This window comes from Schistocerca nitens, chromosome 3 (assembly GCF_023898315.1).
Source record: "Schistocerca nitens isolate TAMUIC-IGC-003100 chromosome 3, iqSchNite1.1, whole genome shotgun sequence".
NCBI lineage: Eukaryota > Metazoa > Arthropoda > Insecta > Orthoptera > Acrididae > Schistocerca > Schistocerca nitens.
In genome coordinates, this window is record NC_064616.1 from 185,873,616 (window position 1) to 185,886,873 (window position 13,258).

General features: G+C 40.2%; 1 protein-coding gene across 1 annotated transcript in view; it reads left to right on the forward strand.

Annotated features, from left to right (window-relative positions):
* LOC126249139 (serine protease filzig) overlaps positions 1-8,458 on the forward strand; it is a 213,455-nt gene extending 204,997 nt beyond the window's left edge. The window contains exon 9 of the mRNA XM_049950793.1: positions 7,613-8,458. Within this exon, the coding sequence (XP_049806750.1) occupies positions 7,613-7,777 (165 nt within the window). The 3' untranslated portion in view covers positions 7,778-8,458. The remainder of the gene's footprint in view (positions 1-7,612) is intronic.
* Positions 8,459-13,258: the final 4,800 nt, after the last annotated feature.

The window sequence follows — 13,258 nt, forward strand, 5'->3', positions numbered from 1 at the left end:
ACAGTACTTACATTTGCACCAGTGCTGTGCTATTTCAATAATTATTTATTTAAGTCATTGTATTGTATCAGATTGAGCAATGTAGCCATGTTAACATACAAGCGCTATTCTCACGGCTGCAGTTGCTTGGATCTCTGTGAAAAATACAACAATGCAGAGAGCCTGGAGGAAACTGTGGCCTAAAGCCGAGATGGAAAACAATGTAAATGATGATGAGACGACAACTGTTCGCTCTGAATAGCACGAGTTACAGAAATTTTACTTTTGAAGAAGAGCTGACTGGTTATGTGTTATCACATAGTGTTTTCAACCCTCAGGGTGCACCACAAACTGAGAGTGACGAAGAAGAAACGTCTACAACTAATCACTTCGACTGAGGCCTTAAACACTCTTGTGAAATTTGCTGAGAAAAGCCAACACTGCAGCAGTTCTGAAGTTATGGTCCTGCTTGTGATACAAAATAATTTTTGATGAAAAGCTGCTTGCCCCAGAAACGAGTTATCATTTCTGCAATGTTCCAGAGTGCTCAGAAGAAAATTTCACCTACACCAACAGTGGTAGATATCAGTCCGACATATTCCACACCCTCGACTACGTCAGATATTTGGACTATTTCTAAGGACTGTGCTTTCAGTTAAACTGCACCAAATTTTTGGTAACAGTTTTTATTAATTACCTTGTTACTGACCTTTTCAAATCGTTAATGCTTGTATTTTGCAAGTGCCGTACAAAAAATATGTGTGTATACTGAATTTTTTTTAAATTTTGAGACTGAAACTGTTTTACCGAGCTGTACAGTATTCGGATGTAATTCAGTTTTATTTTTGCAGGAAAGTAATACATGACTTTATTTTATACTGTGATCTCTCCCATTGTGTTTAATAAATAACAGTTATTATTTTTGTACGTCAAAACGACAGATTTTGGTTATTTCTCTTTTTTAAAAGCAGATTTTTAAAGCTGCCCTCGATAATTCGGCTTTTTTGATAATCCAGCATTGACATATCCTGGAGCATGCTGAATTATAGAGGTAATACTGCACCATGTAATACCGCCTCCTCCCATGATAACGACCACAATTGGCTGAGAGTCTACAACCATCTTCAAATGTGCTATATCCAGATAATAGGCGCCACTAATAGGCGATTACATCCCATAGTGACCAAACTATGGGAATGCTGACTGCTACGATTCACCTGTTTTCCCAAATAGTCCCAGACATTTTCTATTGGATTAAGGTCGGATTATTGAATGGTCCAGTCAAGGTATAGCAGAGTGCCTGAAGGTTCTTCAAACCAGGACAGCATGCGTGCAGCCATCTGAACACCGCTATTGTCATATCGGAAGAGGAGAGATTCCTCAGCACACTCATCATTAAGATCTAAAAGAAAGGGGAGCACTCGTCGCAGAAACTGTTGAAATAAACATTCTTGATATTTACGGTAACCTGGAATAATGGGCCCAAGTCATGGTAAAAAAATGAAAATAAAAAAGGTCACAGAACCATCCAGTGGCTGAGCTACACACGCCACACATTGCTAGTTAAACACCTTATTGCACAGTCGGTGGACACAACGCCTTCTTCTTCTTCAACCTATCTCACTTCAATGCTGGATATAGCCCTCTTTCGATTGGCTTCGATTGTGAGGCACCTGTTACCATCGTGTCCCAGCCATCGGCTTCACGTCATCAATCCAACTCTTTTGGTGTCTTCCGATGCCTCTCTTGTGGTCCCATGGTCTCCAGTGAACAATTATAGGGGTGAGCCTGCTGTGAAAAATGATCGTATGGCAATGTTGGCCGGAAGGCCTTATCCATGGAAGTTCGCCCGCCGGATGCAGGTCTTATTTCAGGTGACGGCACATTGGGCGACTTGCGATCCGGTAATGATAAGGACAACACAACACCCAGTCCACGCGCGGAGAAAATATCCATCCTGGCCGGGAATCGAACCCGGGCCCACTGCATGGTAGGCAAGTACATAACCACGCAACTAAGCAGGCCTTGTCGAGATACGTGTCTAGCACATTACCACTTCAGCCTTACAATTATTTCTAGGATGTCTGTTACTTTTGTTCACCTTCTAACGTTCTCTGATCGAATACTGTCCCTGAGGCTGAATCCAACTGCATGACTCTCCATGACTTGTTATGAGCGCTTTAAAATGGTTCAAATGGCTCTGAGCACTATGGGACTCAACTGCCGTGGTCATTAGTCCCCTAGAACTTAGAACTACTTAAACCTAACTAACCTAAGGACATCACACACACCCATGCCCGAGGCAGGATTCGAACCTGCGACCGTAGCAGCAGCGCGGCTCCGGACTGGAGCGCCTAGAACCGCACGGCCACCGCGGCCGGCTGAGCGCTTTAGTTTAGGAGCACTTGCGTTAGTCAGAGTCACAGTTTCCAGGCCATAGGTAAGTGGAAGTGGTAGTATGCACATGTTATAGACCTTAGCCTTCAGGTTATCTGGAACATCCTTGTTGGTCAGGATAAATCATAGTTTCTGGGATGCTGGCCAGCTCAGTCCTATTCTGCGAGGAATTTCGGTATTCTGATTGTTTTTCTCCAGTTTCATTTGGTAGCCAAGGTAGATGTAGTCGTCAATAGTTTCCATAGACTGGTTTCTGACTGTAAATGGTTGGTTGTCTGGGTTTAGTTCCATTGATGTTCATTTCCAAAACAATCATTGCAGTTGCTAGTTTCAATCCTTGGATAATACTCTTTAATTCTTCCAGAACTTCACTTATAAGCGCAGCGTCGTCGGCTTTGCGCAGATGGTTCAGATACGACCCAGATTATTGAAGTCTAGTGATTTGAATATATCTTGTAATGGAAGGGTGAACAGTTTCAGAGAGGTAGTGTCACCATGGCGAACTCCTTTACCGATTTGGATCTTACTGGTGATAAGGTATTCATGCACACTAACTGTCATTGTTGCCTATTGATAGACGCATTTGAGGTGCTTTGTATACCTTGAATTAACCGTGGCATGTTCAAGAGCCTTTCTGATTGCCCAAATCTCCACGGAGTCCATATCTTTTCGATAGTCCCTAAAGGCCAGATGACTCCTGACGTTGCCGCGTGGGATTAGCCGAGCGGTCTAAGGCGCTGCAGTCATGGACTGTGCGGCTGGTCCCGGCGGAGGTTCGAGTCCTCCCTCGGGCATGGGTGTGTGTGTTTGTCCTTAGGATAATTTACAGGGTGTTTCAAAAATGACCGGTATATTTGAAACGGCAATAAAAACTAAACGAGCAGCGATAGAAATACACCGTTTGTTGCAATATGCTTGGGACAACAGTACATTTTCAGGCAGACAAACTTTCGAAATTACAGTAGTTACAATTTTCAACAACAGATGGCGCTGCAAGTGATGTGAAAGATATAGAAGACAACGCAGTCTGTGGGTGCGCCATTCTGTACGTCGTCTTTCTGCTGTAAGCGTGTGCTGTTCACAACGTGCAAGTGTGCTGTGGACAACATGGTTTATTCCTTAGAACAGAGGATTTTTCTGGTGTTGGAATTCCACCGCCTAGAACACAGTGTTGTTGCAACAAGACGAAGTTTTCAACGGAGGTTTAATGTAACCAAAGGACCGAAAAGCGATACAATAAAGGATCTGTTTGAAAAATTTCAACGGACTGGGAACGTGACGGATGAACGTGCTGGAAAGGTAGGGCGACCGCGTACGGCAACCACAGAGGGCAACGCGCAGCTAGTGCAGCAGGTGATCCAACAGCGGCCTCGGGTTTCCGTTCGCCGTGTTGCAGCTGCGGTCCAAATGACGCCAACGTCCACGTATCGTCTCATGCGCCAGAGTTTACACCTCTATCCACACAAAATTCAAACGCGGCAACCCCTCAGCGCCGCTACCATTGCTGCACGAGAGACATTCGCTAACGATATAGTGCACAGGATTGATGACGGCGATATGCATGTGGGCAGCATTTGATTTACTGACGAAGCTTATTTTTACCTGGACGGCTTCATCAATAAACAGAACTGGCGCATATGGGGAACCGAAAAGCCCCATGTTGCAGTCCCATCGTCCCTGCATCCTCAAAAAGTACTGGTCTGTGCCGCCATTTCTTCCAAAGGAATCATTGGCCCATTTTTCAGATCCGAAACGATTACTGCATCACGCTATCTGGACATTCTTCGTGAATTTGTGGCGGTACAAACTGCCTTAGACGACACTGCGAACACCTCATGGTTTATGCAAGATGGTGCCCGGCCACATCGCACGGCCGACGTCTTTAATTTCCTGAATGAATATTTCGATGATCGTGTGATTGCTTTGGGCTATCCGAAACATACAGGAGGCGGCGTGGATTGGCCTCTCTATTCGCCAGACATGAACCCCTGTGACTTCTTTCTGTGGGGACACTTGAAAGACCAGGTGTACCGCCAGAATCCAGAAACAATTGAACAGCTGAAGCAGTACATCTCATCTGCATGTGAAGCCATTCCGCCAGACACGTTGTCAAAGGTTTCGGGTAATTTCATTCAGAGACTACGCCATATTATTGCTACGCATGGTGGATATGTGGAAAATATCGTACTATAGAGTTTCCCAGACCGCAGCGCCATCTGTTGTTGAAAATTGTAACTACTGTAATTTCGAAAGTTTGTCTGCCTGAAAATGTACTGTTGTCCCAAGCATATTGCAACAAACGGTGTATTTCTATCGCTGCTCGTTTAGTTTTTATTGCCATTTCAAATATACCGGTCATTTTTGAAACAGCCTGTAGGTTCAGTAGTGTGTAAGCTTAGGGACTGATGACCTTAGCAGTTAAGTCCCATAAGATTTCACACACATTTGAACATTTTTGAACTCCTGACGTCATACTCGGCTGTTTTCATTAAAAGAAGGCGACTAGTCTCAATGCTATTTTAGCGAAATCCTGCTTGCTCTGCAAGTTGATATAAATCCAGTTCTCTTCTGTGGCGCTTTGTTACAGTTTTAGCTATTTGAAAAAAAGAGGCAAAATCGCAGCTCATCGGACCACACGACACTCCTCCAGTCTGATATTCTCCAATTTCGGTCTAGTTTGGCCCACTGAAGGCGTGCAGTTTTACGTGCCGCTTTGATGAATAGCCCTTTGCGGAATTTCCGATTTCATATATCCGTTGCAGTGTCTTTCCTTCGCAATGCTCACCTCGGGAACTGGATCTACATTCACCGAGACAAACACTTTCTGTCCGGTTTGAAACCAGTTGTCATTGATAAGACGTGACACCCTTCTCCGTTCCCTATGAGAATGGATCTTTTTACCGAGACTGTCCTTACGCCTTGTTACATGACTGCGAGTTATACACTATTCCTTGCAGAGACGTTGGTCAGTACACGTTGATACACCACGAAATCGGGCAACTTCATTCATTGTGTGATCGTGTGCACGTTCACACGTGGTAGCTCCTTTCCGCCGTTCTGTCAGGTCACAGCGTCGAACCATCTAACTACGCCCCTACCCCAACTCCCCCCCCCCCCCCCCCGCCAACACAAGCACAATTTCCCTTACATGAATTAATGTCAACAGTGGAGAGCCACATCACTGCCTGGTACTACGACATGTGATCAAAAAATACAGTGAATGAATTCCTTTAGGAGCAACTGCCGACTCTACCACCATTTGATGTAATTTCTCCGATATCCTGATGCGTTGAGACAGTGTGAAGTTGGAACACGTCATGACTTATCAATCAGTGTCCAAAGACGTTACAGGCTGTGTTTACCGTGTCTGTCGCGCGTCATGGATTTCGAACAACTGGTAAACAGTTCTGTTTCAAGTCGCTAGAAAGTGCCAAAGAAACTCATGAAATTGGTGTGCGGCGATAATACTCTTAACTCTGTAGACAGTTTAAAGGGGTAGAGCGATTTAAAATAGGAAATGGTTAGGTAAAATCTGGACCATTAACCGCAAAAACTGTGCGAAAAAAATGGTAAGAAACTGTTTTTTCGAACAGGCAAATAACTATTCAAGGGCTTACCGCAGAACTTAGCATCTCGTACGGGTCCGGGCAAAACATTTTAACTGATAATTTGCAAATGAGACGTGTGAGTGCAAAATTTGTTCCCAGACTTTTGAGGGTAAACAGAAGGAAAATCGTTTGTCAGTTTGCACTGAGTTGAAGATTCGTCTTCATTCAGATTCAGACTTCATATCCAAAATTGTAACCGGAGGTGGAACTTGGGTCTATGGGTATGAACCTCAGACGACAATTCAGAGATTCCAGTGGACAATCAGTGAATCTAATTGATCCACAAGGCACGTCAGTTAAAATCTAATATTAAGGTCATGCTCACTGTTATTTTTTCGGTATTAAGGGTATAGTGCTACCACAGTTCGTTCCAAGGGGAGCAACTGTAAACGCCGAATTTTTAAAGGGCGTACTGCGAAGTTTGTGAAACGATGTGCGAAGAAAGAGACCAAAAAAATGGGCCAAAGGCTTCCTTTTTCATGACGACAACGCGCCGTGCCACACCTCACTTATGATTCGCAGTTTTTTCGCGGTATTCCTGTCTCTCCACACCCGCCTTACCACATTTAGCACCATGCGGTGTTAAGCTATTTCCAAAAATTAAAACCGCGCTTAAAGGAAAACGTTTTGACACCATTCCTGACACTGAGAGAGCCATGACAGAGCAAAAGAAGCCTTCCAGAAATGCTTCCATTATTGGATTCAACTTTGAGCTTTGAGATAAGTAACTTGAAGGTGATTAAATCAAATTCCATCCAAGCCTATTACTTTGCTTCAAATAAAATTGTTTACTGTACTTTTTGATCACACCTGGTACCTCTAACGCTCCAAAGCGACCAGTGTGCTCTTTCAAGGAGCTGACTGATACAGGGTGGGGTAAATAAAAGTGGCGTGGAGAACAGAGTTCCAAGGTACAAAGAAAACAAAGGAAGAAAGGAAATACAGTAGTGACTTGAGTATAGCTTATGTTGAAAGTGACCACCATTCATCTCTTGACGCTTTTGGGTCCTGGGCAGCAATCTGCTGAATGCGGATCGAAGCTGGACTCTGGAATTGCTGCATTCTCATCCGGAATGTTCTGTAGCAGTTCTTGAAGACTATGAGGGTTGTTGCGATACACCTTAGACTTAACGGCTCTCCACACAAAGTAATAGTAGACTGACAGATCAGGTTCCCTGGGTGGCCAGCTAGGGCTGCGGCCAGACTGACCTCTGCTAACAACTTTGCCAGCCTTGAAGATTGTGTAAATGTGCTCCAAGGTCCGTCCGGCTATATGGCCAGATGTTCCATCCTGTTGAAAGTAACTGTAGGTATTTTCCTCCTCTGTTAAATCTGCCACAAATTCACGTCCAATCGTATCCACTCGTCCAAGCCCCTTTTGTTTGCCCCACCCATTTTTTGTCTACTGAGCTTAGTACACAGTACTTGGACTTAAGTGAAAAACATTCGAGCAGAAAGAAGATGTCCAATCGTTTCAACGTTATCGTTGCTGAGCACGCTCTATGGTACTAGTTCGCAAATCGTCAGAGATTGAGTTTGCTACGCTCAGAAGCTCCCATCTATAGGGAGCCCCTTATCTTTGAATGCTGGTGGAGACGATTGTCTCAGAGTCTATTGTATGTGTGCAGGGGGACAGCGGCGGCCCGCTAATGATGGAACGGGACGACGGTCGCTGGGTGCTGGTGGGTACCGTGTCCCACGGTATCAAGTGCGCCTCCCCCTACCTGCCCGGAGTCTATATGCGCACCACCTACTACAAGCCCTGGCTACAAAGCATCACCGGCGTGCAGTGACTCTAACCACGACCCCATTAGTGGTTTCTCGAGGATGGACTTCCTACATAAAGCATCTCACAAGTGCGGAAGTATTGACTGCCATAATCATTTTAAATTAATTTATATTTAACTTATATTTATTACACAGTAAATTATGTGCAGTTACTGTATCAGTAATGAAGCACTTTCCAACAGGAGTAATATTATCTACTGTACAGTAAAATTCGACATATCAGCAACTAGAAGGTTGCAGAGCAAAAACAATTGAAAAGGTTGACCAAAATTTCCGCTCATGCAGAAGTTAACAGTTTTTAATTTTTATAGGAAAAACTCCATTTTATGTTGTTACAACAGAAGTTTATTCTCAGAAGCTTTCATTTTACTAACAGTGGCTGATCAGTTTTTTCTGGCACATTAATCTACCTGACTCAATCGACAAGATCTCAGATATATATTTCCTACTTCAAAGTGGCCCACACGTGGTCACTTTTAGTATCGTGCAATAATGAATTAATAATTTACTGTGCCTGTAAAAATTGAAAGTTGAACTGTCTTCTTACCGAGAAGGATCAATGGCATTAGTAATGTAAGACTGAAACACCTAAAGCCAAACAACTGTAACAGAAAATTTTAAAAATTGTTCTGTTTTAAGTAGAGAAACATTGTTATAGAAGAGATTTTATTCCATTGCAGTGCTTATCTGAACATTTTACACTCCAACAATATTATTTATTTTGTTTACGTTAGAAATATTATAACATATTAACTTTTAAGATATTTGTTACAAAATGAAGAGCAAACGTATTTAATTTGTAAATGTTATTTTCATTTTAGTACCTAAATCATGTGTTAAATACACTATAAGTCTAAGCTACTGTAAATACGAAGTGTTATTGTTATATATGCGAAAACACATTGCTGGGAATAATGTTTGTTACTGCTGATGACTCCTGTTTGGTAAAAAGGATTATATCTGTTCGTTTAAACTGTATACAAGTATGCCAGTGAGGAAAGCACATCAGTAATAAAACACACGATTTCTGTTTTGGAAAAAGGATTATGGATATTTGTCCAAACTGTACACAAATATACCTGTGAGGAAAGCATGTCACTAATAAAACACACAGCTTCAAAAGCAACATTTATTGATGCATAGCTATTCAGTTTACCACATACCAGAGAACTGGAGGTATAAATGAAAATAATACAGTTAAATAAATAAAAACAGTTTTCCTTCAAAAATGGAAACTTTTATTTCCTTTCCCCCAGTTCCTGTTTTTAAAGAAATTTTTTATTAGTTTAGTATGTTGAATACCTGTCACAAAAATGTGAGTTTAAATCAGACTGCAACTGAGAAAACTACAACTATATCAACAATCCACATTTAATCTCTTGTTCTGCAGATTTCATTTTTTAATGGAGAAGCTTGACCAGTGTAACACAGGATTTCCCAAACTGTGTTCCAGCGATCAGTGGTGTTCCATGCGAAGTTAATAAGTACTCTGTGAAAAACTTTAAATAGTATGGCGTTTCCTTTTTTTGACGTTTTGACAGTACTAATTATTTTTTATTTTATTATGATTTCTGTGTTATTAGTTAAGATTTGAAATTAAAGTAATCACTTCATAAAACAAGTATTTCTAATTTAAAAAATATTTATTAACCTTTAATTCAAGTACGGTGGTCCATCAAAGTAACAGAATTCCCAAAGTATTCCATCAGAGGAAAAATTCTGGAACCTCTGGTCTAACATATACTGAACCCACACAAGAGGTAAGTGTGCAGCAGTGTGTAACAAAATAAAAAGATTTACTGGTACAGGAACTACATTACAAAGACAAATACACACGCAGATATTTAAAAAATCATTGAAATGCTAACAGAGTGTCAGTAATGTTTTCCTGTGATAATAAAATTCAAACAACTTCAATTATAGCACACAGTTTCTGAGCATTTCCACACAGAAGAAGGTTACCTAAGGTGTTTTCATCTCATACATTTTCCATCAGAGAGTATTTATTTCGAGTGAGCCTTACAAGGAAATGAAATGTGGATAAACAATAAAGACAGAAGAATGCTGAAGATTATATGGGTATATGAAGTAACTGGTAACTGATGATGAGGTTCTGAATCGAATTGACTGAAAGAAGGCACTGGTTGATAGGACACATCTTGAAGTACTGAGGAATAGCTAAATTCATAATGGACGAAGTATGAAGCGGGAGGTGAGAATGGGAGGAGGCACCACTGAAGATGTAGAATAGAATAAGCAGGCTCAGATGAGTGTCGGGTACAGTACTGATGCTGTTATTAAAAAGACTTGCACACGACAGGCTAGCACAGAGAGCAACATCACACCAATCTTTCAACTAATAACTACAATACTCCCCATCAGCAAAAAGAGATCAGGTGAAGCTGCTGGCCACAGAATGCTATCCGACTGTTAGTGATTTCTGTCAAGATAGCTGCTGCTCATTGTTGATACAATTAGCGATCACCAGTTTGTTGGGTCCAGTGTAAGCACTAGCTTCTTGACACAGCAGCATACTGTTAAGGTACCTGGAATGGATGTCTTTGCCATTGTGGGAGCTCACGATCAATGCCTAGTTTTTGAACTATAAAGTATGACACTTGGTTTCACTGGGGCTCCTCCAAATAAGCTTCACTGATAATTCTTGCTTAGACAAAAGCAGGAGCCATCACAAAACATAATCTGCTGCCATTCTGTATCTCACAATGATTACCAGACAATGTTTCAATGTTTGCTCAGATTCACAGTCACTCATGGAGCCATTAAAAAATGAGTGTAATTCTTCATGATAAGGACCTTTAGCAGTGGACATACAGAGTGATAGATCCTTGTGATTTAAACTGATTTATGTAGACAGTTTCCAGATTAAATTAATCAGTATTTCCCTCTCTGAACTTGTTAAAGCCAACAGGCAAATAACGACCCTGTTGCTGCTTCATTCTGGCAGCAACTCTTTACATTCATATTCTCACACGTCAGTACACAGAAAAATACAGATAAGGAATTCATAATTCACTACAGTTCCTTCATGTGGATTTCAAGTTTTCTAACTACTAAACTAATTAACTTCCTAGCATTGTGTTAAGTACTGCAGTTTACTTTTGCAAAGGTCTGCTGTTCTGATCTTGGTGACTGTCTTACTGTTTTTCTCTGGGTCCACTAAATGATTCAGTGTCCACTCTGACTTATTAGGTCAACCAGGAAGTTGCTTGACATGGCAACAAATCTGAAGGATCATACTAAGCTGTGAGTCACATACAACTGTAACCTCTGAAAGATGGAGGGAATTATACAGCTAGTGGTAAACATCTATGATGGAAATTTGTGAACAGATGGTATAGTTTTACAGATAAAAAAGTTTTCTGGAATGGAAGTTTACCATTCAGCTCAAGTGAATTGTTCAGTTGCCATAAATTCATTGGGCACTGTATGGTATATGGCATATCACATAAATGTCTGTTTGTATAGCAATATCATAACCATAAATTTAAACATGTTAATGCTTTATCAGAACAAAAAAGTACTTAAGTTTACAAATATAAATTTATACAATCATGTCATTAACAATTTATTCTATTGTTCAGAGAAATTAATCATAATCTATTATATTAGTAACATTATACAGACTGCTTGATGATGGACCCCAAGAACATAATGAGAACATGTTCCCCTTAGATATGTCATGATTTGGTGATTGCTTTACATTTCTTTACTACACAAGATTTCTATGATAGACATGAATTAAATATTGGACACTAACAACTTCCGTACATACTACAATCACATTAGCTGATGCGTGATTGTGAGTCAATTGATACATTTCCATCATGTATGCAAGCCACACATTTTAAAAGTTTGCCAGCACAAAATTTAGTGATTAGGGTTATAGTAACTTCAGTCAGTTAATGTAATCTATTTATTTTCCAGGGATTATTTACACAATAAATCATTATGATGTGGAATGAGTCAGTTTCATTCACTTTGCAAATTAATTTGTAAATATGGCTACATGCTGAATATTTCTATGTTTGTTTTAATTATTAACTCTACAGATGTGAGTTAGTAATTCTGTCTACCACCCTTTACACATTCAATAATAGAAATCCTCCAATAGAACAGAAGGAGTTGTCAAAGAGAAACTTTTTCAGTTTGTTTTCAAATTTTATTTTGCTGTCTGCCAGATATTTTATATCACTGCGTAAGTTATACAAAATTATAGTTGTGGCATTGTGCACCCCTTTTTGTGCCAAATACAACTTTAATGTGGAGTAATGAATGTCGTTTTCCTTCTGGTTTTCTAATTATGGACATCAACATTCCTTTTGAACTGCATTGGATTATATGCAACAAACATCATGAGGGAATAAGTATATTGCGTAGCAATAGTCAGAATGCCCAACCCTTTAAACTGATGCCTACAAGATGCTGATACATGAGCACAACAAGTTATTCTTACAGCACATTTTTGTGCAATGAAGACTTTCTTTCTTAAATATCAATACCCCAGAACATTATTCCATATGACATTACTAAATGAAAATATGTCAACTTACTAAATTGTCTCTCCTCAACATTTGTAATTATTCTAAGTGCAAATCTGGCTGAACTAACTTGTTTTATGAGCTGAAAGCCACAGTTTTCCTGTCTTCTGTTCTTGTAAGTGTGATTGGATCAATTACAATACTAGTGTCATCTGCAAAAAGAGATACTTCTGCTTGTTGTATATTAGATGGAAGATGATTTACAAATATATGATTGACAACAGCAGACCTATGATTGACCTTGGGAAGCTCTATATGTGATTTCTCCCCTGGCAGAATATTGTCCCTGGAGTACATTGGTTTAAGTACAACTTTTAGCGCTCTTTTGCTTAAATAACAGATTAATCATTGGCTGGCTATGCCATCAGTCCCATAAAACTTCAGTTTATCTAGGAGAATACTCTGATTCATAGTCAAAAGCCATGGCTGAATCGCATAAAATACCAACCAGTGTTGTTTTGTTATTTAATGCTTGTAAAATTTGGTACGTGAACATGTAAAAGGAATTCACAGTAGAGCAACTCTTCTGAAATTCAAATTGTGATTTGCTGAAGATATTGTTGCTGCTTAGGTGAGATATTATTCTAGAATACATCACCTTCTCAGAAATTTTGAAAAAATGATGTCAGCAGTGAAACAAGTCCTTAATTATTGACATCCCTACTATCACCTTTCTTAAAGAGAGATGTTTGTTTCATTCATACTACATCTACGTATTTTTCGTATATCTTATCACTTTGTGACATTTTGTTATTTTAGCTCTCTGTTCCAGTTACAGTTAATGTCTTACTTAATGAAAAACATGCTTGGATTAAGCTTTGAGTTTGGAAATTTACTACAGCAAGTAGACAATAATGCCTCCCACTTACTGAAAATGCCTCATTCAAGGCACTGGTGCCCTGTAATGTACTTCCATAACTATAGGAA